Raw genomic sequence first — 27416 nt, 5'->3', positions numbered from 1 at the left:
GCAGGGACCAGTCGGCCCTGGGCTGGGCCAGCCGGTCCGGGGAGGGCGGTGAGCTCCCGGCCACGTGGGCGGAGGGCCAGCCCGGCGGGCTCCCCGGGGGAGGCGGGAGGGTCGCTCGCCCCTCGGAAGGACGAGGAGGGAGGGGGCGGGCCCCCGACCCCCGGGAACCGGGCCGTAACCCGGAAGCAGATGCGGCTGCGGTTCCGGTCGGGCCCGCACCGGCTCCGTCCGCGCTCGCTCTGCGCCCGGACCGCGCTGAGGCCGCATGGCGGAGGGGGACGCCGGCAGCGACCAGAGGCAGGTGAGCCCGCGGGGCGCCCCCTCCCGGCCCGCCCAGGCCGCCCCCGGTCCCCCCCCCCCAGGCCGCCCCCGGCTCCCCCCGGCCGCCCCCGGTCCCCCCGGCCGCCCCCGGTCCCGCCCGCACCGCACGGGCCTCCCCCCGGGTCCCCGCCGCCCGCACGGCGCCCTCCCGGCCGGGCCCGGGACGGAACCGCGGTTCTGCTTCCCTTCCCGTCGCCGCCGGGCCCCCGGGACCAGCCGCTCTGAGAAGCCGGTTTCGGCCCCGGCACCACGGGCCGCGGTGACCCCGTCCTGGCGCCCCGCCTCTCTCCTGGGGCGCCGCTGGATCCTGTACCCGAACCGGAGGCTGATTCCTGGCCTGTTTATGGCCCCACACAACCCCCCAAACACCCGCCTCGCGCCCCAATCCAACCGGAAACCAGGCCGGAGAGCAGGGCCCGGGGAAGGGCTGGCCGGCGGGGGCTCCCACGCGTGACTCCCCCTCCGCACTGGGCTCCGGGGCGGCCACCCCCCCCCCCCCCCGCCAGGTGGAAGGCGGGCCCGGCGCTGAGAAGGGGTCAGAGTTCCCGCCCACCCCTCACCCACCCCAGCGCCCACCCCCTCACCCACCCCCCACCCACCCCCTCATCCACCCCCTCACCCACCCCCTCATCCACCCCTGCACCCACCCCCTCATCCACCCCTGCACCCACCCCCTCATCCACCCCCTCACCCACCCCCTCATCCACCCCTGCACCCACCCCCTCATCCACCCCTGCACCCACCCCCTCACCCACCCCCTCATCCACCCCCTCACCCACCCCCTCATCCACCCCTGCACCCACCCCCTCATCCACCCCTGCACCCACCCCCTCACCCACCCCCTCATCCACCCCCTCACCCACCCCCTCATCCACCCCCTCACCCACCCCCTCACCCACCCCAGCGCCCACCCCCTCACCCACCCCCTCACCCACCCCCTCATCCACCCCTGCACCCACCCCCTCATCCACCCCTGTACCCACCCCCTCACCCACCCCCTCACCCACCCCCTCACCCACCCCCTCATCCACCCCTGTACCCACCCCCTCACCCACCCCCTCACCCACCCCCTCACCCACCCCCTCACCCATCCCCTGCACCCACCCCCTCATCCACCCCCTCACCCACCCCCTCATCCACCCCTGTACCCACCCCCTCACCCACCCCCTCACCCACCCCCTCACCCACCCCCTCACCCATCCCCTGCACCCACCCCCTCACCCACCCCCTCACCCACCCCCTCATCCACCCCCTCACCCACCCCCTCACCCACCCCCTCACCCATCCCCTGCACCCACCCCCTCACCCACCCCCTCACCCACCCCCTCACCCATCCCCTGCACCCACCCCCTCACCCACCCCCTCACCCACCCCCTCATCCACCCCTGTACCCACCCCCTCACCCACCCCCTCACCCACCCCCTCACCCACCCCCTCACCCATCCCCTGCACCCACCCCCTCACCCACCCCCTCACCCACCCCCTCATCCACCCCTGTACCCACCCCCTCACCCACCCCCTCACCCACCCCCTCACCCACCCCCTCATCCACCCCTGCACCCACCCCCTCATCCACCCCTGCACCCACCCCCTCACCCACCCCCTCATCCACCCCCTCACCCACCCCCTCATCCACCCCCTCACCCACCCCCTCACCCACCCCAGCGCCCACCCCCTCACCCACCCCCTCACCCACCCCCTCATCCACCCCTGCACCCACCCCCTCATCCACCCCTGTACCCACCCCCTCACCCACCCCCTCACCCACCCCCTCACCCACCCCCTCATCCACCCCTGTACCCACCCCCTCACCCACCCCCTCACCCACCCCCTCACCCACCCCCTCACCCATCCCCTGCACCCACCCCCTCATCCACCCCCTCATCCACCCCTGCACCCACCCCCTCATCCACCCCCTCACCCACCCCCTGCACCCACCCCCTAACCCACCCCCTCATCCACCCCCTCATCCACCCCAGCACCCACCCCCTCACCCACCCCCTCACCCACCCCCTCATCCACCCCAGCACCCACCCCCTCACCCACCCCCTCACCCACCCCCTCATCCACCCCAGCACCCACCCCCTCACCCACCCCCTCACCCACCCCCTCATCCACCCCAGCACCCACCCCCTCACCCACCCCCTCACCCACCCCCTCATCCACCCCAGCACCCACCCCCTCACCCACCCCCTTACCCACCCCCTCATCCACCCCAGCACCCACCCCCTCACCCACCCCCTCATCCACCCCCTCATCCACCCCAGCACCCACCCCCTCACCCACCCCCTCACCCACCCCCTCATCCACCCCCTCATCCACCCCAGCACCCACCCCCTCACCCACCCCCTCACCCACCCCCTCACCCACCCCCTCATCCACCCCCTCATCCACCCCAGCACCCACCCCCTCACCCACCCCAGCACCCACCCCCTCACCCACCCCAGCACCCACCCCCTCACCCACCCCAGCGCCCACCCCCTCATCCACCCCCTCACCCACCCCCTCATCCACCCCAGCACCCACCCCCTCATCCACCCCCTCACCCACCCCAGCGCCCACCCCCTCACCCACCCCCTCACCCACCCCCTGCACCCACCCCCTCATCCACCCCAGCACCCACCCCCTCATCCACCCCTGCACCCACCCCCTCATCCACCCCCTCACCCACCCCCTCACCCACCCCTTGCACCCACCCCCTCATCCACCCCTGCACCCACCCCCTCACCCACCCCCTCACCCACCCCCTCATCCACCCCTCACCCACCCCCTCATCCACCCCCTCACCCACCCCCTCACCCACCCCTTGCACCCACCCCCTCATCCACCCCAGCACCCACCCCCTCATCCACCCCTGCACCCACCCCCTCATCCACCCCCTCACCCACCCCCTCACCCACCCCCTGCACCCACCCCCTCCTCCACCCCTCACCCACCCCCTCACCCACCCCCTCCTCCACCCCCTCCTCCACCCCCTCATCCACCCCCTCACCCACCCCCTCATCCACCCCTCACCCACCCCCTCATCCACCCCCTCACCCACCCCTCACCCATCCCAGCACCCACCCCCTCATCCACCCCTCACCCACCCCCTCCTCCACCCCCTCATCCACCCCCTCACCCACCCCCTCATCCACCCCAGCACCCACCCCCTCACCCACCCCCTCATCCACCCCCTCATCCACCCCCTCACCCACCCCCTCATCCACCCCTCACCCACCCCCTCATCCACCCCCTCACCCACCCCTCACCCATCCCAGCACCCACCCCCTCATCCACCCCTCACCCACCCCCTCCTCCACCCCCTCATCCACCCCCTCACCCACCCCCTCATCCACCCCAGCACCCACCCCCTCATCCACCCCTCACCCACCCCCTCATCCACCCCCTCACCCACCCCTCACCCATCCCAGCACCCACCCCCTCATCCACCCCTCACCCACCCCCTCCTCCACCCCCTCACCCACCCCCTCATCCACCCCCAGCACCCACCCCCTCATCCACCCCTGCACCCACCCCCTCATCCACCCCCTCCTCCACCCCCTCATCCACCCCTCACCCACCCCCTCACCCACCCCTCACCCACCCGCACTGTGTGTTCTTTAAAAATATATTCTGTTTATCGTTGATGGTGTGACAGGTCAGGCTGGTACTGTGGAAGGCAGAGCCTTATCCACCAATGGGGGAAACACGGGTTCTAGCCTTGGGGCGCTGGCTGACAGCCCCCTTCCCCACTTCCCGCAGAATGAGGAAATCGAGGCGATGGCGGCCATCTACGGCGAGGAGTGGTGTGTCATCGACGATGGCGCCAAAATCTTCTGTATCAGGATCAGCGACGACATAGACGACCCCAAGTGGACGCTCTGCCTGCAGGTACCCCCGCTCCTCCTCCTCCTCCTCCTCCTCCTCCTCCTCCTCCTCCTCCTCCTGCAGGTACCCCCTCTCCTCCTCCTCCTCCTCTGCTCCTCCTCCTCCTCCTCCTCCCCCTCCTCCTGCAGGTACCCCCTCTCCTCCTCCTCCTCCCCCTCCTCCTCCTCCTCCTCCTCCTCCTGCAGGTACCCCCGCTCCTCCTCCTCCTCCTCCTCCTCCTCCTCCTCCTCCTCCTCCTCCTCCTCCTGCAGGTACCCCCTCTCCTCCTCCTCCTCCGCCTCCCCTCCCCTCCCCCCCCTCCTCCCCCTCCCCCAACGTGGACTCCAGGACCCTCTGCTGCCGGTTCCCGCAGTGACCCTGCTTGTGTGACTTGTTGGGCTTGTCTTTTGTGGTTGGGTTTTGTTAACGATTGATGATCACATCTCAGCTCGCTCTAAAGTCGGCTTCGATGGAGGGTCCCCGCTTTCTCAGTTCTCTGAGTTATGTGAGTCCTCCGTGCGCCCTGACGCTGCGTCTCACCGCCTCGTGCCCGTTCGGTGGGCGAGGAGGTGACGCTGGAGAGAGCGGGCGTTAGGAGGAGCAGGAGGTTGGTGAGGCGGCGGTGCCCAGCCAGGCCCTCGTTTCTGAGTTCACGAGCCGGTGTGGTCAGGATCAATCCGTGAGCAGATCGGCACGGGTTCCGCTTTAAGGCTTATCCTTCGGTGTCTGCCTGTAGTAGCCACGGAAGAGATGCCGTTGAGTTTTCAGTATTTGTCTTTATAAAAATTCCTGTTGATGAAAGAGACCTGTATGGTTCTCTAAGTCTCACCTGATAATGTGATTAGCAGGATATAGTAGGGTTACATTATTTTTTAGTATTTCAGAAAAAATCTCTGGAACGTGTTATAATGCCACTCCATTCACTTAGGGTTACTGTATAATGGCCCTATTTCAGTTATTTTTTCATCTTTATTTTCTAACTTTTGTTGCTTTTAAACTTTCTCTGCAAATTGTAAATTCCTTCTTAAAAGTTCGGCATCATCATTAGCAACATCTTTGAAGTGGAAGCATAACCCTGAGGCGGGAGTCTCTCGAGATTTAACAGGACAGTGGTTTGGTTTTAGGGTCTGTCGAGCGACCGGCTGTAAAAGGCTGCTTTTGAGTCATGACACGGAAGCCTTTGTGTTCACTGCCCGCAGGTGATGCTGCCGAGCGAGTATCCGGGCTCAGCGCCCCCTGTGTACCAGCTGAAGTAAGCTCCGTTTCCGTTCCGGTTTCCATTGCTGTGTCTTTTGTTTTAACGTCTCTGAAGTCAGCATAGTTTTACTTTACTTTGAACAGTTGTTGTGTTTGTTAGTTTATTTTGTTCATTAGATTCCACGTATAAGTAAAGTCACATGGTGCTTGTCTTTCTCTGATTGTTTATTTCACTTGGTGTAATGCTCTCCAGGTCCCTCCGAGGTAAGATACCCCTTTTCACGGCTGAGTAGTATTCCCTCCTGTAAAGGTAGCTCTATTTTCTACATTAAATTTTTATAAAAGTCATGCTTTCCAAGGATTGTTGGTACTGTACATTGTGCGCATAAAGTATCTTATCAAAACGTATGTAGAAATTAATGCCTTTTGGGCGTGGTATAGAGCATTTAATACATTTAATTACATAAAAACACAGTGATGTACGTCACTTAATACTGACCTAGAGATAAGGAAGGAGCTTTAGACAAACTGGCATCTAGAAACCCCACCGCAGAGCTCCTCGGCCTGGCTCTGCCGCAGGGCCAGCCACAGGGCCTTGGCGTGCCTCTGCCTACGCCTCCCTGCCTCCAGGAAGTGCCCCTGCCTCCAGGAAGTGCCCCTGCCTCCAGGAAGTGCCCTGGTGCCTCCAGGAAGTGCCCTGGTGCCTCCAGGAAGTGCCCTGGTGCCTCCAGGAAGTGCCCTGGTGCCTCCAGGAAGTACCCCTGCCTCCAGGAAGTGCCCTGGTGCCTCCAGGAAGTGCCCCTGCCTCCAGGAAGTGCTCTGGTGCTTCCAGGAAGTGCCCCTGCCTCCAGGAAGTGCCCTGGTGCCTCCAGGAAGTGCCCTGGTGCCTCCAGGAAGTGCCCCTGCCTCCAGGAAGTGCTCTGGTGCTTCCAGGAAGTGCCCCTGCCTCCAGGAAGTGCCCCTGCCTCCAGGAAGTACACCTGCCTCCAGGAAGTGCCCCTGCCTCCAGGAAGTGCCCTGGTACCTCCAGGAAGTGCCCTGGTGCCTCCAGGAAGTACACCTGCCTCCAGGAAGTGCCCTGGTGCTTCCAGGAAGTGCCCTGGTGCCTCCAGGAAGTGCCCTGGTGCCTCCAGGAAGTACCCCTGCCTCCAGGAAGTACACCTGCCTCCAGGAAGTGCCCTGGTGCCTCCAGGAAGTACACCTGCCTCCAGGAAGTGCCCCTGCCTCCAGGAAGTACACCTGCCTCCAGGAAGTACGCTGGTGCGCCCGGGGCTCCTTCCTGCCCTGCGTTGCTGAGGACCCGTCTTCTCCGCAGCCAGAGCGTCCCCTTCGAGGGCCGTGAGCTGCGGAGGCGCGTCACCTTGGCTGGACCTTGCCCACTGACCTGCTGGGACGTTTAAACTCTGGGAACAGAGTTGCATTGAATCTCAGTGACTCAGTTTGTTTTCTTTCTAGTCCTCACCTGAGGATATGTTCCCATTGATTTTAGGGAGAGTGGAAGAGAGAGGGAAAGACAGACAGAAACATTGCTGTGAGAGAGACACATCGATGGGTTGCCTGCTGCACGTGCCCTGACCAGGGCCCGGGCCGGGGAGGAGCCTGCATCCGAGGTACATTCCCTTGACCGGAATCGAACCCAGGACCCTTCGGTCCGCAGGCCGACGCTCTATCCACTGAGCAACACCAGCCAGGGCTCAAGGACTAGATTTTTACCTGCCAGAGGGATTGCGTTTCCTATGAGTGTTTGAAACCACAGCTATAACAGTTGCTGTTAGTAATGGGCCTGCACTGATAAGCTTTTTTATTTATTAAAAACGACAGGTCTAATTATAGAATGCTAGTAAACACGAGTGCCCTTTTCAGAAAATGTTAAAATCTCCTACAGTCACGGGGCACCCGCCTTGTTGGTGACAGCAGCTGTTTGGAGATTCCAGTTAGAGAAAGCGGGAGACTCCCGAGAGGGCGGCAGATCCCGGGAATCGGGCAGCTTAGACCCGGAACGTGTTCTGCCGCTGGCGTACACGTGGGCAGTCCCCCGGTGTCCCATGAGCTCACCCGTTTTTCAAACCACATTCTAATTGAATAATATTGGTGGTGTTTCATCAGGGTTTCCTGGGAGGACTAAACGAGTTAATGCCAAGGAAGCATTTTCAAACTGTATTAATTTAAGACAACATTGCAATGAAAATAATTTTTGAAAGTTAAATAAAACTAATTTGGGGTGTAAGCCCTAATTTATATGTGAGATGTAAACATAAGCCTTGAATAATCTCTACTTTCTTTCTTTAATCATAGTGCTCCTTGGCTTAAAGGGCAGGAACGGGCAGATTTATCGAACAGCCTGGAGGAAATATACATGTAAGTGGCGGCGATTAAGCAGATCCCCTGTGACTGTGTGGGCTTTTGTGGGAACTGGGACATGTTGGGGCCTTTCCAGACTGTCAGGCCGCCTTTCATGAACAAAGAGGATGCGCTCGAAGAGGCCTCGGAAGATTGCGTGCATTGATGTCAGGCTATACTGAATGAGACGCGTAACACCGGAATCCTAAGCATAATTACTTGTTAAACTAGTAATTTTAATAGGAACTTTCTTGTATTATGCCATAAGACTTAGAGTCTATTAAATATACTGTGTTTTTTGTTGTTGTTGTTCAGTCTCACCCAAGGATATTTTTCCATTGATTTTTAGAGAGAGTGGAAGGGAGATGGAGAGGCAGAGAGAAACATTGATGTGAGAGAGACACATCGATTGGTTGCCTCCTGCATGCATCCCAACCATGGCCAGGGAACCTGCAACCAAGGTACGGGCCCTTGACTGGAATCGAACCCGGGACCCTTCCGTCCGCGGGCCAACACTATACACTGAGCCAACTGGCTAGGGCTACTGTATTCTTTACTGCTCCAGTCATTCCACAAGTAGCATATGGCAGGCACTGTGCTCGGTCCTGGATACACGTAGTTAGCAAAACCATGGCGCCTAGAATTTACTGGGAGGAGAAATATTACAACGTCGTACAAGTTCCTGTAAAACTGCAGCTGTGATAGAGGATGTGATGTGCAGCGCTGGTGAGGGCTGCAAGGAGACCGCCCGGTGTGGGAGGTGAGGGACCGCTAACGACTCATCAGCTGAGTTACGTGGGGGAAGGTGACTCCAGGGAAGGGCCACACGTGTGCAGCGGCTCCATGTCACGAGCTTGCACATCTCCAGACACAACGTGATGGTGGCGTGAAGGGGAGAGGCGGGGAGGGGGCCCGCTGGGGGTCGCCTGGGGGGGAGGCGTGGTCCCGCGGGGTCCGTGGGCCGAGTTCCAGCTTGCTGTCCTCGTCCCGTGCCCGGGAGCGGAGAAGGGTCAGTGTGGTGGATGCAGGCAGGATTTTCTGTGTCCGTGTGGAGGCTGATTGGCAGGGAGCAAGCGGAGATGCGGTCCAGGGAAGATAGGAGCGATGGGGTTAATTTGAATAAGATGCGTTCAGTGAGTAGAACAGATGCTGCTCTGGGGTGTCCGTTCTGCGGACACCCGCACACTGGGCGGGTTGCCGTGTGTTCCAGGGCTCCCCGTGCACAGCGAGAGCTCCCCCCTCTGCACCGGGATCCTGGCCAGGCTGCCTTCCTCCCAAATATTCAATGAAAAAAGGTGTGATCCTGTTTTTTCTTCCTGGAGTTCTCAGACTCACACTGGACTCGGGAAGCGATGAAGCCTGGACATACGATGGGGGCGCCTCGCTTAGGGGTCCCGGCTCCTCAGCACTTCCATGTCGTTGGTCCTCAGTGAAATGGTTCCTCCCCCCGGCCACTCCCACGCCGGTGCCCCCGGCACACTGCGTCCTGCAGCCTGAGCTATGCCGTGTCCCCTCCACGGAAGGGCACTAAGTCAGACGTGTTGCGATTTGCCCACCAGGATGACGTCACTGCATTTCACGTTCAGTGTTTACTCGGCCTCCGTCATTGGTGGGGTGAACACTCCTCTTTCTGGAAAGTTCCCACACGTGGCTCCTGTCATGCTCGTCATATTCATCAGCCACACGCTTCTCCTCCCGTGCACAGTGCCATGCACTCTGCCTCCTCCTCCCACAAAGCACCCCTTCATCAGACCCCACAGGGCACAGCTCGCTGCCTCCTCCACCCACAAAGCACCCCTTCATCAGACCCCACAGGGCACAGCTCGCTGCCTCCTCCTCCCACAAAGCACCCCTTCCTCAGACCCCACAGGGCACAGCTCGCTGCCTCCTCCTCCCACAAAGCACCCCTTCATCAGACCCCACAGGGCACAGCTCGCTGCTCCCTCACGCGTCGTGGACGTCTACGGGTTGGGCAGCATCAGAAACGACGGAGCCGTCTGTTCTCTGGACGGAACATGGTCGGACCGGCTTCTTGGTTCAGAGCGCTCGAATAACCCAAGTCCGATGGCAGTATTCTCACACGTGTGGTCAAGATAGAGACGGTTCTGTTAAAAGTTTTGTGGGACGACTGTTAACCATCTTTCCCATAAACACTCCAGCAGGGCAGCAAGGGAAAAGCATTGGTCTTTGGGAAATGAAACATGACGTAAATGTGTGAATAGAGTTATTGAGTGTTCATGTTCTCATTGTGCTCTAAATGTAACTCTCTACGTTTTCATGTTGATTTAGCATCCTTTGAATGCTAAGGCCGATGTTTGCGTGGACGGGAAGATGGATTCTGGTTTAGGGAGGTGAGAGGTCGGGACCTAGCAGTTCCTCGTACGTTTATCGGTGTCTCCTGCGTGCTGGCACTCGGTTGGGAGTTTGGAAATTAAAACGTCAGAGGGAAGAGCCGCAGTCCACTGTTGGGACGTGACCACCGAGAGGTCTGGGTCCGGCGCTGGGACACGTGTTAGCGGTTGTAGCAGCTCGCTCTCTGGGCACGCGGTGAGGCTGAAGAGGAGGGTCCATGGCGACGGGAGCTCTGTTTGCCCGGCAACCAGAGGGGGAGGTTTGCCGAGAGGCGGGCCGGCATCAGCGGCACCTGCAGGCCAGCAGCCCTTTCCGATGCAGGTGTAAGTGGGGCAGGTGGAGGAGGAAGCGCCCGTGGCTGGTGGCTGGGTGGGGAGTGGGGTGAGCTGGAGGCTGTGGGAGTGTCGGCGGGGGGAGGGGGAGGGAGCGTGAGGCGAGGGTGCGTGAGGCGAGGGTGCGGGAGCTTTGGGTCACGGTGCGCAGGGGGCGGTGGAGGGCTGGGAGGAAGGAACACCGGAGGGGCAGTCGGTGACTCCGGAGGGAGGAGGTGGAGGCCGTTATTAAGGAGCAGGATGCCAGGGGAGAAGAGTGGCCGTAAAGAAATCCCGGAGGCTGTCAGCAAGGCTTGGTGATTGCTTAGGTGTTGATTAATTTGCGTATATTTTTCTTTGAATATTTTGCATGTGGGTATTTTGAATATATGAAAACAATTGTTCTAATAAAACCAAAAGTAAATGACATTTAAAAATACTTAGAACAGCCCTGGCGGTTGGGTCTGGTCTGTGCACCAAAGAGGTTGCCGTTCGGTTCCCGGTCGGGGCACATGCCGGGCTTGTGGGCTGGATCCCTGCAGGGGGCGTGCAGGAGGCCGCCCATCGATGTTTCAGTCTCACATTGATGTTTCCCTCTCTCTCCCTCTCCCTTTCTCTTTAAAAATCAATTAACAAATACTTAGAACAATTGGTGTTAAGAGAAAATGAAAGGGCTTAGGTTTTTTGCTAGTATTTGAATTTACGATGGTCTATTTCAACAGTATTTAATTTAAAATCCAGTGAAAGGGTTATTTAGAATTCCCACAGCTCTTCTCATTCTGGTGTGTCATCCAGTTAGATTTGACCCAGCTTGCTCTCTGTTCGGTTGTAAAGCGTTTTGTCCCAGACTCTTTCTGTTGAGCTCCTTTCCCGTCAGCTAACCTCGTGAGTAAAGGCGGGACGTCTCGCTCTGAGCTCTCAGGGAGCTTCAGGACCAGCTGGCCCTCCGGAACCGTCGGGGGTGGAGGGGCCGGGCAGGACCGAGGACGCCAGCTTTTGTTTGTTCTGATTTGTTTCTAATTCTGCCAGAGGCTTCCTGGCCGCAGTTTGAGAACCAAACCCTCGTGGATAGTTAGAAGATAGAACAAACTGTTGTCACCGAGAAAGCACAGATGCGGCGTGGTAGCAGTTAAAGCCGCCGCGCCCCTCCCCCCCCCCAGGCATGCTGGTCCCAGGGCAGGAATAGCCTTCCTTTTCCTCGGGAGACCGTCAGCCCAGGACAGCGCCCTCCCGCGGGCCTGGTGGGTCTTGCACACGCATTGGGCCTTCACTCTGTGCTGTTGTCATTCTCTGACCTGCTCGTGGGTGGACATGACGGTGGCACGCTTCTCCTCAGGGAGCCGTGGAGATGGACTTCCTGATCTGAGGCAGCCAGACAGTGAAAGGAACCAAATGAATCACCTTGGGCAGCAGGACATTTTGTCAAAAACAGAATCTGTATCTGTAAAAGGCTGATATGCAAAGTGTCCCATCGGGAGTTTGGCTGGGAGACTGGGAGTTCGATGGCTCGCTATGACGTCTGCTGACCACCAGGGAGCGGCAGCCCGCAGACCCCGATCGGCCCTGATCACCGGCCAGGCCTAGGGACCCTACCCATGCATGGATTTCGTGCACTGGGCCTCTAGTGTGAATATAAAACTGTTGCATTGATTTGCTGTTCAGGCTTGTGAATTGGCTCCCGGAGGGAGTTCTCGAATGCTCTGCATCCTTGGTTGAAATCAGCATGCCCAATGAGAAGCGTCCCAAGGCGTGGTTTCAAATTGTTCAGAAAGTGTAGACAGGCAAGCAGTGATTGGACGTTAATAATGAGGAATTAAATCGCATTTACATCTATCTCACTCATCCAGCGCAAGTTCGTAAATTTTCTTTCTCTTCTTTGGTGCCACAGTTCTGCTTGTTTTAAGTAAGCAATGTTGATTTTGGAGCCAGTGGGAACTTTTAATGTTGGTATAAACTATATTAAATATTCACCCATAAATGTTACTAAATCTCATGTCTTCATAAATTTATTTTTAAAAGGCATGGCTCGCCCTAACCGGTTTGGCTCAGTGGATAGAGCGTTGGCCTGCGGACTGAAGGGTCCCAGGTTCGATTCTGGTCAAGGGCATGTACCTTGGTTGCGGGCACATCCCCAGTAGGGGGTGTGCAGGAGGCAGCTGATCGATGTTTCTCTCTCATCGATGTTTCTCTCTATCCCTCCCCCTTCCTCTCTGTAAAAATCAATAAAACATATTAAAAAAATAAAATAAAAGGCATGGCTCGATGCGTATAATTTCTTAGGTTGTAAAGATGTCTGTGTTTTTTGAATTTGAGAAGGAAATACTTTTAAATAACATTTTCCCCCCTGAATTTTGTTTAGACAGAATATTGGTGAAAGTATTCTTTACCTGTGGGTGGAGAAAATAAGAGATGTCCTAATACAAAAATCTCAGATGGCAGAACCAGGTAGGATGGAAACATATTATCAGTGCTATTGTTCCTTACAGTCTTACATTTTCACATGGATATTCTGTTTGAAGTTTTTAATTAAAATCTGTGTTCTGTTCTGTGGTTTACATACAATAAAAGATAAGTTTTCTGGAAAGTTCATTTACTCATGTAGTTATGGTTCTTTGGTTTGATATTATAGTCTTATAGAAATACAATTTTATGGTTAAATAACTCGGATCAAAATAATCTCTTCTTTGGTTATTGTTAAGGTAACCTGTACCATGTAACATTCTTCATGAATTATTAGACGGTATAAGCTAGACATTGTGTTTATAGAAATGCTTATGGAAAAAAAACCTTGAAACATACTGATGGATATTAAGGATATAAAAACTGACTTTGAAAATTGATTTAAAAAATTCAGTTGTAATTCACATACCATAATTATTCACCCTTCAAAACTGATAATGGAGTGGTTTCAGTGTATTTCATGGCTGTGCAGCCGTCAGCACTGTCTGATTTCAGGACGTGGAAGCTTCTGTCTGCGCTCTCGCTGTCACCCTTCTGTTGGGCCGTTAAGTCCATGACCACATGGATGTTCTCACGTTTCCTGCTTACTCTGCTCATCTTTGTTTCCCTTCCAGAGACCTTCCCGGGAGGAAGGTACTGATCTAACCGACTTTTATCTACAAATGGGGTTTTATTGTTATCGTTGACGGAATGGTTTTCAGTTTGGAGAAATAGGGATTAAAATCACTCACATTAGTTTATTGACAGAGGACGCGTTATTAGGCGTCCTCAGGAAAGTCACTGTACATTTAACGTCAACAGGATATGTTTTTCAGGGCATTTCACTGTGTTTCTGTAGAAGCAAATGCTTTTCCTGCTTCCTTTCCCATCAGAGAGAGGAGTGGTGGGAGGCGATTCTGTCCACGTGACAGTCTTCTCTGAAGCACTTTCCGTAATGTTTTGTGCCCCGTCAGTGAATTCACAGCATTGCAGGGCGGCTGAGGGAACAGAATGGGTTTTGCCAGCGCACCATCCTAGCGGTGGGAGGGCTGCAGAAAGGCATGCCTGCCCGTGCAGTGTAGGGCTCACTCAGCTCAGGAAGTTTAAAACGTGACCGACCTTAACAGTATTTCCCCTTCCCCACCTCTGTTCATAATTTAGTTTAGCCACGCTTCCAGTTTACGCTGTTGGTGTGTTCTGTGCACTTGGTAATTTTTAGTCATTTGTTGGGACGTTTGATCAGAAGCTGTGGGTGGACCAAGTGAGAGGGGCGGGTCCTGAGAGCTGGGCCACGCCGGGTCAGGAGGGCTTTCCTGCCGGCACCCCCCAGTGTTCATCTTCATTTACTATTTCATGTTGTTTTTTTCTCTACTTTAGTATGCAACTGTTACCAATTCTTTAAAATTTTGCGCTAATTTGAGACGGACAGGAAAATTGCAGAAGCGAAGCAAAGAGCATGCATCGCTCACCCTGCTTCCCCCATAACCTCAGACGCAACCACGTCACTGTCCAGGCCCGGACGCTCACGCGGCAGAGTGCCCCCTGGAGCTGACGCAGCTTTCCTAGTTTTTACGCGAATGCCCTTCCGGCTCTCAGGACCCTGACAGGACTCTGGTCCTGTGTCTTCTTACTCTCCTGGTCTCAGCGCTTCCTCCATCTTCCTTTGACTTCTGTGACTTTATGACTTGACACTTTTGAAGAGAAGTGATTGACTGTTGGATGTCCCTCACCTTGGGTTTGTTTGTTATTTCCCCTGACTGGAGTGGGTGAGGCGTTTTGGCAGTCATACCACAGAGGCGATAGGTGTCCTTCCCAGCACGTCGTATCAAGGAGCTCATGACGTCATGCTTATTATTGATGATCTTGACCTTGACCGCTTGCCAGAGGTCAGCACTGCAGAGTCCCTGCTTTAGTCAAGTTTCTCTGGAGGCAAAGAACGATAGGTGTGTGTGTGTGTGAGCGCGCGCGCGCGCGTGTGTGTGTGTGTGTGAGTGTGTGTGTGTGTGTGTGTGAGTGAGTGTGTGTGAGTGCGTGTGTGTGAGTACGTGCGTGTGTTTTTGTCTGTGTGAATGTGTCTGTGAGTGTGTGTGTGTGTGTGTGCGTGCGTGTGTTTTTGTGTGTGTGTGAGTGTGTGTGTGTGAATGTGTGTGTGTGTGTGTGTGAGTGTGTGTGTGTGTGAGTGTGTGCGTGTGTTTTTGTGTGTGTGAATGTGTGTGTGTGAGTGTGTGTGTGTGTGTGTGTAAAAACGAGAGAGGGAAGGAGAAAGGTGGGGAGAGGGGGAGGTTTATTTTAAGGACTTGGCTCACCAGACCGTGGAGTCTGGCAAGTGCAGCTCCAGTCTGAAGGTCTGCTCCCAGAATCCCTTTGCCGGGGCAGGTCAGCCCCTTCCGGCTGAGACCTGCCCCGAGGAAGCGGCTCACACGTTGGGCGCCCCAAGAAGCCGGCACAGAAACTGCTGGAACAGAGCTTGGCCGTTCCGGTGCTGTGGCCGAGCGGAGGGGCAGAAACCTTAGCGTCAGCGTTACCGGCTTCCCTGTCTCCCCAGCACCGCGGGCCGCGTGTGCGATGCCACTGTCCTCCCTTAAACGCCCCTCCCGGACTGGGTGTGCCCGCGTCCTGTCGGCGGCGCTGATGGCGGCCTGCAGGGCCTCCTGACGGGGCTCATTCCCTCCGTCCGTCCGTCCTGCGTTGGCTCCTCGGAGCCTCGTGCGGAGGAGAGGCTCGTCCCCCTTCGCGTCTTTGCTGGTTCACGTCACTGCGAGCTCGCGTGCTGTTTCCGGGGGCTGAGCTCTCCGCTGCCATTGCTGCTCAGACAGCCGCAGGGGGGCTCCGGGCGCCGTGGAGAAGCTCGCTGAGCATCTTCCCCTCCCAGGCGCCCCTGTGCCCCGGTCCCGGCCCTGGATCCGCGGCTCTGGTTGAAGCCGATTCCCTCCACTGAAGACCGTGTCTGAGCCCAAGAGGACCGTTTCTCATGTCATTTCTGACGGTCTTCGTAGATCCCTCACATGTCTCCTGTCCCACAGACGTCACTCACATGTCTCCTGTCCCACAGGCGTCCCTCACATGTCTCCTGTCCCACAGACGTCACTCACATGTCTCCTGTCCCACAGACGTCCCTCACATGTCTCCTGTCCCACAGACATCACTCACATGTCTCCTGTCCCACAGACATCCCTCACATGTCTCCTGTCCCACAGGCATCCCTCACATGTCTCCTGTCCCACAGGCGTCCCTCACATGTCTCCTGTCCCACAGACGTCCCTCACATGTCTCCTGTCCCACAGACGTCCCTCACATGTCTCCTGTCCCACAGACATCCCTCACATGTCTCCTGTCCCACAGGCGTCCCTCACATGTCTCCTGTCCCACAGGCGTCCCTCACATGTCTCCTGTCCCACAGGCGTCCCTCACATGTCTCCTGTCCCACAGACGTCACTCACATGTCTCCTGTCCCACAGGCATCCCTCACATGTCTCCTGTCCCACAGGCATCCCTCACATGTCTCCTGTCCCACAGACATCCCTCACATGTCTCCTGTCCCACAGACGTCCCTCACATGTCTCCTGTCCCACAGACGTCCCTCACATGTCTCCTGTCCCACAGGCATCCCTCACATGTCTCCTGTCCCACAGGCATCCCTCACATGTCTCCTGTCCCACAGGCATCACTCACATGTCTCCTGTCCCACAGGCGTCACTCACATGTCTCCTGTCCCACAGGCATCCCTCACATGTCTCCTGTCCCACAGGCATCCCTCACATGTCTCCTGTCCCACAGACATCCCTCACATGTCTCCTGTCCCACAGACATCACTCACATGTCTCCTGTCCCACAGACGTCACTCACATGTCTCCTGTTCTACAGGCGTCACTCACATGTCTCCTGTTCTACAGACATCCCTCACATGTCTCCTGTTCTACAGGCATCACTCACATGTCTCCACAGGCATCACTCACATGTCTCCTGTTCTACAGGCATCACTCACATGTCTCCTGCCCCTCGGGCATCACTCACATGTCTCCTGTCCCACAGACGTCACTCACATGTCTCCTGTCCCACAGGCGTCACTCACATGTCTCCTGTCCCACAGGCATCACTCACATGTCTCCTGTTCTACAGGCGTCACTCACATGTCTCCTGTTCTACAGGCGTCACTCACATGTCTCCTGTTCTACAGGCGTCACTCACATGTCTCCTGTTCTACAGACGTCACTCACATGTCTCCTGTTCTACAGGCGTCACTCACATGTCTCCTGTCCTACAGGCGTCACTCACATGTCTCCTGTTCTACAGGCGTCACTCACATGTCTCCTGTTCTACAGACATCCCTCACATGTCTCCTGTTCTACAGGCATCACTCACATGTCTCCACAGGCATCACTCACATGTCTCCTGTCCCACGGGCATCACTCACATGTCTCCTGTCCCACAGGCATCACTCACATGTCTCCTGCCCCTCGGGCATCACTCACATGTCTCCTGTTCTACAGACATCCCTCACATGTCTCCTGTCCCTCGGGCATCACTCACATGTCTCCTGTCCCACGGGCATCACTCACATGTCTCCTGTCCCACAGGCATCACTCACATGTCTCCTGTCCCACAGGCATCACTCACATGTCTCCTGTCCCACAGACGTCACTCACATGTCTCCACAGGCATCACTCACATGTCTCCTGTCCCTCGGGCATCACTCACGTCTCCTGTCCCACAGGCGTCACTCACACGTCTCCTCCCCGCAGGCGTCCCTCTCATGTCTCCTGTCCCACAGGCGTCACTCACACGTCTCCTCCCCGCAGGCCGGGAGGTGGAGAAGAAAACGGAAGAGGAAGACGTGGAAAGTGAAGATGAAGTCCTCGTGGCGTGCCAGCCCGAGACTCCAGGTCGAGCGCTGGGCTTCGACGTCAGTGCCGGTCAGACAGGTACCGTGTCGCTGACGGCTGCGGTTCCAGGACGTGGTGGTGGCACGTGCACTGTTTTGGGAATGGTTTAGCCACGTCGTGAACACCCACGTCAGGGAAGAGTTACTGTCGTGCAGGAAAATGCATCTTGTTCCGGCCTGTTGGTCCTTGGTGTTGGCTGGGCTGTCAGACCGTGAGGGAAAAGTAGGAAATGCTTTCTCTTTCCTAGAGTTTTGTATGTTGATGGGGAAATGGAACTAAGAAAAGCTGTGTTTTCATGTTTCAGTTCACACACGTTTTTCTGTTTTGAAGTTCTCGGCGGCCTCCTGACATCTCCGAGTTAAATTTTGGTAAAACTCAGAATAAATGTCCTAATTGGAAGTGCAGCCACTGAATTAAGGCCAGTAAATGCCTTTAAGATTGTAGTTTCTGCGTAAGCAAATTTGTCCCAAAATCTAGTATGAAAGGTAAATCAGCTGTATGTTAATATCAGAAAGTATCTTCCCTTTTAGTATTTTAAAATATATTTGTATTGATTTCAGAGAGGAAGGGAGAGGGAGAGAGAGAAACATCAATGATGAGAGAGAATCATGGATCGCTGCCTCCTGCACGCCCCACACTGGGGATGGAGCCCGCAACCTGGGCCTGTGCCCTGACCGGGAATCGAACCATGAGCTCCTGGTTCATAGGTCGACACTCACTCACTGGGCCACGCTGGCCGGGCCCTTTTAGTATGTCACATTTCTGAGTGAATGGTCCATTTCCTCGAGTCCCTTACAGAAACACGTAGACCAAGGGAGCATCGTTCTCTGAAGGCCAGGCGCGACTTGTGCCCGACACCGTGGCCTTGAACCCGTGCCAGGAGGGTCTCATTCTCCCCCGTGTCTCAGGACGCGTAGGAGGGATGGAGAGTAGGAGAGAGATGGGAGGGGTCCGGGACTCCACCCCCTCCGACCTGAGTAGCTCCTGCTTATTCCTTCACGTCTTCGTGAATTTGGCGTCAGATTTCTTTTGGGAAACAGGACCCCCGTGAGAAGAGGGACAGTCACAGGCCTAGCACACAGCAGCTCGTGTGCAGGGAGCCGAGTGCTGTGCGAGGACAGACAGGGTCGCCCTCCGCGGACGGGCACTCGGGGCGGGCAGAGCAGCCCGGGAGCCTGGCTCTGTGCTTGTCCTGCCACAAACCAGCGCGGTGGTTTCCGGGGAGTTGTTGAACGCTGCCCAGAAACCTGTTCACATGCGTTAGTTGAAGTAGTTCATCAGCTGTAAGGCCAACTGACTTGATGAGCTTCAACCAAGTGACTAGAAGGGGGCACGCATTTTAATTCTTTTTTCCTGAGTAACTTTTCATCCTCATGCAGCCGGTACGGCAGCCAGGATGGTTGGTAAGTCAATCTCTCTCTCTCTCTCTCTCTCTCTCTCTCTCTCTCTCAATTGAATTTATTGGGGTGATATTGGTTAATAACATTGTATCGGTTTCAGGGCTACAGTTCTCTAAGCGTCATCTCTGCTGTATCGTGTGTTCTCCACCCCAAGTCAAGTCTCCTCCCATCACCATTGTCCCCCTTTGCCTCTCTGCCCTCCCCCATTCTTATCAGATGTGGGTAGGTTAGTGGCTCTTAAACTTGTTTAAGAGGCAGAAGAACTGGAAATTAATGACACCCTGTGGAACACCGGTTTGCAGTTACTGATATACTAGAGGCCTGGTGCACGAATTCTTCACCTGGCCGGCGATCAGGGCCAATCGGCTGTCTTACCCAGTCCTGATTGGGGCCGATTGGGGTTGGTGGCCAGGGAGGGACCGCAGGAGGGACCGTGGGTCAGCTCCAGGGCGTGTCTGGCCCCATCTCACCCAGTCCCAGTCAGCCAGACCCCAGCAGCAAGCTAACCTACCGGTCGGAGCATCTGCCCTCTGGTGGTCAGTGCACGTCATAGCAACCAGTCGGTCAACCACTCAGTTGGACCCTTAACCTGTTAGGCTTTTATATGTAGATTTAATTGAACCCTATGAAGTAGGAACACTTATTAGCAGAGGAATTACGTGATAGCCATAAAACAATGCCGTAGGTTTCCCAGTGTCCTCGGTCCACCAACAAGAGAACAGATAAATAAGTTACGGGATATTAGCAGCTGTCAGTGTTTTTGGTCTCAAAACCCCTTTTAAACTCTTAAAAATTAGTCGTGTCAACTTATGCTGCCGCCACAGTCCAGGGTTGGAGCCCCAGCCCCCACTCTCACTGGTGACCTCTGGGTTCGATTCCCGGCAGGTGAAGGTCATCAGACAGGTGGGTTTATGTGCAATATGTTGGGAGCCTTTTTACTTAAAATTATAACTGAATTTTAATGGGCGGCAACTATGAATTGCTGTTTGGGTTGATTTGCCATATGATGTACATTTCTTTCCCAACTCTCCCCTCCACCCACACCAGTGCCAGTTGTTTTAGGTTTTGAATGTATGAATTTTAGAGTAAAAGCCATCTCCTTCTTTAACTCACAGAAATGGAAGAGCTGCCCCCGATCGACCACGGCGTGCCCATCACCGACCGGCGGAGCACCTTCCAGGCGCACCTGGCTCCGGTCGTCTGCCCCAAGCAGGTGAGCTGCTCGCAGCCCCCGGGGCGCGGACGCTGTGTAGCCAGAGGAACCCCAGCGAGTGGCTTTGCAGGAACAGCCTCACTTTTCCTGTGGTTACTTTCACGTCAGATGCACGATTTGCTCCCTTTCCTGCCCCAAGTGCGGGAATCTGGGGGGAGGGGTTGGGCTTCCTGTGACACCGCTTCTCAGTTCTATCTGAGCTCTGGTTGGGGTGGCCCCTCGTCGTGGGTTTTCACACAAGGAGCACCGTGGTGGAGCTGCGGGAATTGCTACGTTTCACCGTGAGAAAGAAGGACGTGAGCCCTGGCCCAGGCTCCGCTGGTGGGAGCCGGCACCAGAAGGTTGTGGGTTCAAGTCCGGTCCGGGCCCGTGTGGACAGCCCTCCAGCCAGCAGAGCCGCGCCAGCCAGGGCCGAGCCTTTCTCTCCAGTGCCTCTGCTGGGGTTGCTGGGTAAACGCAGGATGCCTAGTTCAATTGGGATTTCAGATAAACATTATTACATGGGACCTACTTACAACGAAAGATGATTTGTGATGGGCCTGAAGTTGCAGTTGAACTAAGCATCTTTGTTTCTATTTGCCAACCTGGCCCCTCTGCACACACGTTTCCTCCGAGCGGACGGCTCCTTCCTGCCCCTTCTTCCCTTTGGACCCAGAAAGGACCACGTCTCTCACATCTCGGCCCACGTTACTCCCCCGTGGCCTTGCAGGAACCCACAGAGCGTTGTGGTGTATAAAATGTGCATCTGTCATCCTAGACGCATACGTTTGGTACATTTTTAGAACTCATTTTTTGAAATTCTCTACACGGGGGAACGTTCCTGTTTGAGTACCTGAGGCATGGCTAGTGCTCAGGTGTTTTTTTGATAATTGGTGTTTAGAAACCCGGTCTGTCATTTCATCCCGGTCGTGAGCAGCGGTCTCCGCCCCTGGATGCGGAGGAGACTGACAGTGGCCTTCCTTCTCAGCGTGTCGAAGGTTCTTCCTGCAGCACTTGTATCAGCACATGTGCTGTAAGATGTCTTCTAGTGTTTGTTCATAGAGAACGTGAAATGTGCGCGTTTATTTATTTGTGTCACTGCTGTTTTTAAGGTGAAGATGGTTCTTGCCAAATTATACGAGAACAAGAAAATCGCTAGCGCCACCCACAACATCTACGCGTACCGGTGAGAGCGCAGCTGCAGGAGCGGGCAGTTCGTAAGGATGGGGAGACGGGGCATCACTGTAAACGATAACTACTCTGAGTTCTTCCCATTACAAACGTAATCACTTGTAGAATATTCAGAAACTGCAGGAAGGGAAAAAATCAGAGGGAAAATCAGCCATTTTCTACCATTAAATGCAACCAGTAATACTTGATACATTTTCTGTGCAAAGTTTATCTTTTCAATGTTTTGCCCTAGTACCCTATTTTTTTCTTAATTTACAAAAAAAAAATTTCCATGTTGTTATAACTGGTTTGTGAACATTAGTTTAATGCTTGACTGATAGTTGTCTGAGGTTCCAAACTACAATTACTTAACCATTTCCTGTTGGTTTTGGTTTTTCCTGTTTCATTATTATAAAGAAGCGCTGTGAACATAGCAGATAGTAAATGATCGCGAACACGTGCCTAGTGTAGTTCGAGAAGGATTTTCAAAAACAGATGTGCTGATTTTGGAAGTAAATTGCAACTCGTACGAAGCGTTTTGAGGGTTCGAGGTGTGAACGCTGTTGTGTGTGTTTCTAGAATATTCTGTGAGGACAAGCAGACCTTCCTGCAGGACTACGATGACGACGGGGAGACGGCGGCCGGCGGGCGCCTGCTGCACCTCATGGAGGTGGGTCCGTCGTTCCCGTATCCCGTCCCGGGCCTGAGTTCCTCAGCAGCACGGAGCTCCCTCCCGTTAGGAACAAGCCCCCGTCCGCTCTGAAGCGCACACGGGTGTGGGCCCCTTAGGAGCTGGTGTTTACACGGCGACGAGAAAAGGCCACCCGGTGAGGCAGAGAGCAAAGGGTAGCCCTCTCCTCGTGGCCACGGGGGCTCTCTTCAGCTGTGGGACCTTCTTGTTTTGTTTTCTGACAATTTCCCCCCTTTATTTTCGCGTTCTGGCTGTGAAATTCCTGTTAGTTGGGTATTGGAGCTTCTGAATGGATCTAGGATCTTTCCTTATTAAGTTGTCCATCTCATTGCCTCATCTGCTGAGACATTTTCTTGATGGTCTCCTAAAATTTTTTTTAGCAACTATGTATTTAATTGTTATATAGTTACTAGAGGCCTGGTGCACAAAATTAGTGCACGGTGGGAGGGGGTCCCCACAGCCCAGCCTGCACTCTCTCCAATCTGGGACCCCTTGGGGCATGTCCAACTGCCCGTTTAGATGGGGCCTAAACCGGCAGTTGGACATCCCTCTCACAATCCGGGACCGCTGCCTCCTAACTGCTCACCTGCCTGCCTGCCTGATCGCCCCTAACTACCCCTTCTGCCAGCCTGATCACCTCTAACTGCCTCTGCCTGCTGGCTGGATTGCCCTTAACTGCCCCCCCCACCAGCCTGGTCGCCCCCAACTGCCCCCCCCTGCCAGCCTGGTCTCCCCTTACTGCCCCCACTGCTGGCCTGGTCACCCCCAACTGTCCCCCTGCCGGCCTGGTCGCCCCCAAATGCCCGCTCTGCCAGCCTGGTCACCCCACGCAGCTTGCTGTTTGGTCGTTACTGTGACTGCATCCTGGACAATTTGCATATTCCTCTATTATTACTATAGACTAGAGGCCTGGTGCACGAATTTGTGCATAGCTGGGGTCCCTCTGGGCGGCCTGCAGGGATCAGGCCGAAACCTGCAGTCCAGCGCCGCCTGCAGCTCCTACTGGCTGCTCCCACTCATCCTGGCCCCACTGTGCCTGCCCCGGGCTTGCACCCACTCAGTCCTGATCGGGAGAGGCTTGCACTACAGCAGCAGCGCTCACCAGTGATGAGCCCTGTGTCTGGCGCCCTCCCAAGGGGAGTGGCCTGTGGGATCGGCTGGCTCTCCGACATCCCCCGAGGGGTCCTGGATGGCAAGAGGGTGCAGGCCAGGCTGACGGACCCCACCGGTGCACGATCAGGCTGGGGAGGGACTGCGGGAGGGCTCCAGGGCGTGTCCGTCCCATCTCGCTCAGTCCTGATAGGCCGGACCCCAGCAGCAAGCTAACCTACAGGTTGGAGCATCTGCCCCCTGGTGGTCAGTGCATGTCATAGCGACTGGTCGACCAGTTGACTGTCTGCCCCCTGGTGGTCAGTGCACATCATGGCGAGCGGTTGAGTGGCCTTAGCATATCATTAGCATATTACGCTTTGATTGTTCGGCTGTTCTGTCGTTCAGTCTATTTGCATATTACCCTTTTATTATATAGGATAACAATTTTCCTCTGTTTTTCCTTTTTTGTAATATGTTGTTCTGGTTTTATGGATGCAGTATCTCCTAACATTTACCGAGTGCAAATTAATATTTGTTTTTCTTTAAGATGGCCTCTCAGGTTGTTTCTGGTCCATTTTAGTTGTTTATCTTGCCCTCCCTCGTCCGTGCGGCTGGGTGATCGCTGACGGCCCGTTGGTTCTGAGAGGGTGGTTCTCTCCCGAGGTGGCTGCTGTAGTGTCTCCGCGCTTGTGTGTGCGGTTTGCTCAGACCTGGGTGGGACTGTGTGTGGTCAGGCCTGTGGGCCAGCGGGCCTCACCTTAGGGCGTGTTGGACACACGTCAGGCCGAGGGAGACGCGTGGCAGCACCAGCGAGGCCTCCGGCAGCCCGTGCTCTGGCCGCTGGGGAGCAGCAGGTCCGTGTTCGGCTCAGGGGTAAAGGCCGCCCAGACAGCTGTTCTGGTTGAAGCCGCCAAGAACTGGGACCCGCCTGCCGGTCTCCCTCACTCCCTGGGCCCAGCGGTTGGAAGGTGAGGGCCCCATGGAGCCCGGGGTTCCTTTTCCAAACCCTGTCGTCTGTCCCCTCCTGTCCCCTGGACTGTAGTCTCACCCGCCCCTCCGTGCTTCCGCCAGGAAGTGGGGCGTCTGCAGTGTCAGTGCCTGGCGCTCACGCCCACCCTCTCTGTCCGATGCCGAGACCAGGTCCTGGACGTGAGGGACGTGCTGGTGGTGGTGTCGCGCTGGTTCGGCGGCGTCCTGCTGGGGCCCGACCGCTTCAAGCACATCAACAACTGCGCCCGGAGCATCCTGGTGGAGAGGAGCTACGTGGGCTCGCCGGTGAGCGCGGTCCGAGTCCGTGTGTGTGAGACAACCTTGGCCTGGGGGCCTGGGGACGGGTTCCAGGCAGACCCTGTGGCGGCCAGTGCGGGGCTGGGCGGTGACTGGCCGCCTGGACCCTCAGGTCAGACGTCCTGGGGACTGTGGAGCCCTTAGGCCAGTGGCCTCATCCCCCGAGGCCGAGGCCCAGCAGTCAGTGACCTGGGCCTGCCTAAGCGGTTACGAAGCCCGTTTCCTGTCACTGCCGGGCAGGCCTTCGTGCCTCCTCCCTTTCTGTTGGAGGGTTTCTGTTTCATATTTGTAACTGCGTCCACTTCTGTTGTTTTTATACTCTGCTGCCTTCCTTTAAAGAGCGGACACCAGAGCCTGGCCGCTGGCCCGGTGGTTGAGCGTCGACCTATGCACCAGGAGGTCACGGTTCGATTCCGGGTCAGGGCCCAGGCCCGGGTGGCGGGCTCCATCCCCAGCAGGGGGTGTGCAGGGGGCAGCCCATCGATGTGGATGTTTATCTCATCGATGTTTCTATCTCCCTCTCTTCCTTTCTCGCTAAAATCAATAAAAACATGTTTTTTTTAAAAAGTGGACAGTAGGATAATATTGACATTATTTAAACATAAGTCTATTAGGTAAAGGAGTGTTTTCCTGGATTATTCCCGGTGGTTTTGTAAACGTACACACAGCCGGTAAACGGAAGTGCCGTACATCGGAGCGATGGCTCGTGTGGAGGTCGCTTGCTCCCGCTGTGACACAGACACGAGGCGGTTAGGCTTCGGGCTCCCAGGCCAGTGTCTTCATATAAATGGGGGCATACTGCATTGAACTTGTCTTCTTTCCAGGAGGAATCATCGAAGGCTTTGGGGAAGAACAGAAAAGTGAGAAAGGACAAGAAGAGGAGTGAACATTAACACCCGACACGACTTCAAGGTCCACTTACCTGTCATCAGATGCCAGTTCCACACTCACAGGCTGCCTGGTGCAGGGAGGGCCCCGGCCCCGCAGCCATCCTCACGGCACCAGCATCGTCTCCGCTCCGTGGTCACGTCATCGCCAGCACCAAAACCTGCGCTGTGTCCCGGGGGCTCAGGCTGCTCGGCAGACGTCGCAGGAACCTCATCACCACCCCCCGGCTGAGGAAGGGAAGTTGCCCAGGGCCGCGCCTGGACTGTCCGATTCAGCCCGTGTCAAGTGCCTTTGGCGGTGGGGCGCGCGGTCTCGGGGAGCGTCAGCGCCTGGCTCTGTGGTCGGGACTCGCTTTGCTGAGGGACACGGCCCGCTGCTCTTTGCGGCTCATGGACAGGACTCGCTGAGGACGGACCTGGGAGTTTCTCCCTGTGGTTTCAGTTCTCAGGGCGTCATCCCTGGTGAGGGGCGAGGCGGGAACGCAGGCGTGTCCACCGGCAGCGACGGGCTGGCGTGACTCGTTCACACTGTGGGCTTAAGGGTTGTGCCTCGGTTTCTGCTGCAGGTTGGTGACTGTGAGTTTCAAAAAGTGATTTTCTAGCCTCTGCCCTTTTGGTTTAATCCTCGTGATGTGAAGCAGGGAACATGGTGTCAGTACCTCCCTCCCGCCCCTGACGTGTGTCTCTTCTGTGTCTTCAACCAGGAAGTACCTTTCCTGTGACCTCTGAGGAGAGGGCTGTGCTGGGAGCAAGGCTGTGGCTGACGCGGAGAGAGGAAGGGAGAGGGAGAGAGAAACATCAGTGATGAGAGAGAGTCACTGATTGGCTGCCTCCTGCACGCCCCCCACTGGGCATCAAGCCCACAACCCAGGCATGTGCCCTGATCGGAATCGAAACCACGACCCTTCAGTCCACAGACCGACGCTCTATCCACTCAGCCAAACCGGCTAGGATGGATTCTGAGAAATAAGATCTAAATTATATTTGTTGTACGTGTTTAATGTTGCCACTTATCAATTGTCATCAGAGGGTGACATATGTATTTAGGTAGGACACATCAAGTTCCATGAAAAGCTAAGTATGTCCTATTATAACTTAAAAAAACTGAAGTTAAAAACTACCAATTAGCATGAACATAATGTCACGATTTTGGCACATCAAGCCTGTGGTAGGAGCTATAAAACAGTCGGAATTTGGTGCTGCAGAAAAATAAATGTGAGTTCATTTTTCTGTACCACCAAATTTGAATTTATTTCTTGCTGATTTATCTAATATTTACTAAGGTCTTTTAGAAAACCTTTATTTCTGGGATCTCATTTTTCTTTAAAAGCAATCTTATTTTTGCTTCTTTCTACAGAATTATTAGCCACATTTTCCTGACTAAGACACCTCATTTCCTTTGCCCTGGCAGCTAGTTAATGAGGAGAATCTCAAAGTCCCCGATTCTGGAGCCTGAGCTATTTCATTCTCTGTTTGGATGGACCTCTCTCCAATAATCGTATCTGTTTTTCTCTATTTAAAATTTATCTCGAGTCCAGGCCCGTTTGGCTCAGTGGTCCTCGCACCGAAGGGTCGAGGGTTCGATTCCCAGTCCAGGACACATACCTGCGTTGCAGGTTCAGTCCCCACCCAGAATTGGGGCTCGTGCAGGAGGCAACCCATCGATGTGTCTCCCACATCAATGTTTCTCTCTCCCTCCTCCCTCCCTTCCATTCTCTGAAAATCAGTGGAAAAAATATCCTCGGGTGAGGATTAACAAAAAAAATGATTGCGATTAGATTTTCAAATTCTCCAAGTAATGTTCTCTAGCCGTCCACGTGGCGGCACATGTACGGTGCGTTGTATTATTGAACGTATTCCCCACGGGCCAGCACAGGAGCAGGTGGCGTCTGCATTTTAAACGGGAACGAACGACTGTGGTTTGGAGGCGTGGACCACGGAACCGCCTGCGTGGAGAGGAGTGTATCAGTGCTCTCGGCGGGAAGACGGCAGGAGGCGGGGTGTG

At 55.9% G+C, this 27416-nt stretch overlaps 1 protein-coding gene across 1 annotated transcript; it reads left to right on the top strand.

Annotated features, from left to right (window-relative positions):
* The first annotated feature begins 196 nt into the window (after window positions 1–196).
* IMPACT (impact RWD domain protein) lies at window positions 197–27416 on the top strand. The gene is made up of 11 exons (XM_054724244.1): window positions 197–301; window positions 4066–4194; window positions 5370–5422; window positions 7663–7725; window positions 12730–12815; window positions 17609–17731; window positions 20208–20305; window positions 21397–21470; window positions 22034–22124; window positions 24378–24512; window positions 25349–27416. The coding sequence occupies exons 1-11, from the start codon at window positions 266–268 to the stop codon at window positions 25415–25417; spliced, it is 957 nt and encodes a 318-aa protein (XP_054580219.1). The 5' UTR covers window positions 197–265; the 3' UTR covers window positions 25418–27416.

The sequence above is a fragment of the Eptesicus fuscus genome, chromosome 12 (assembly GCF_027574615.1).
Source record: "Eptesicus fuscus isolate TK198812 chromosome 12, DD_ASM_mEF_20220401, whole genome shotgun sequence".
Lineage (NCBI taxonomy): Eukaryota > Metazoa > Chordata > Mammalia > Chiroptera > Vespertilionidae > Eptesicus > Eptesicus fuscus.
Note: the sequence above shows the minus strand (reverse complement) of the source record. Positions and strands in the feature narration are given on the sequence as shown.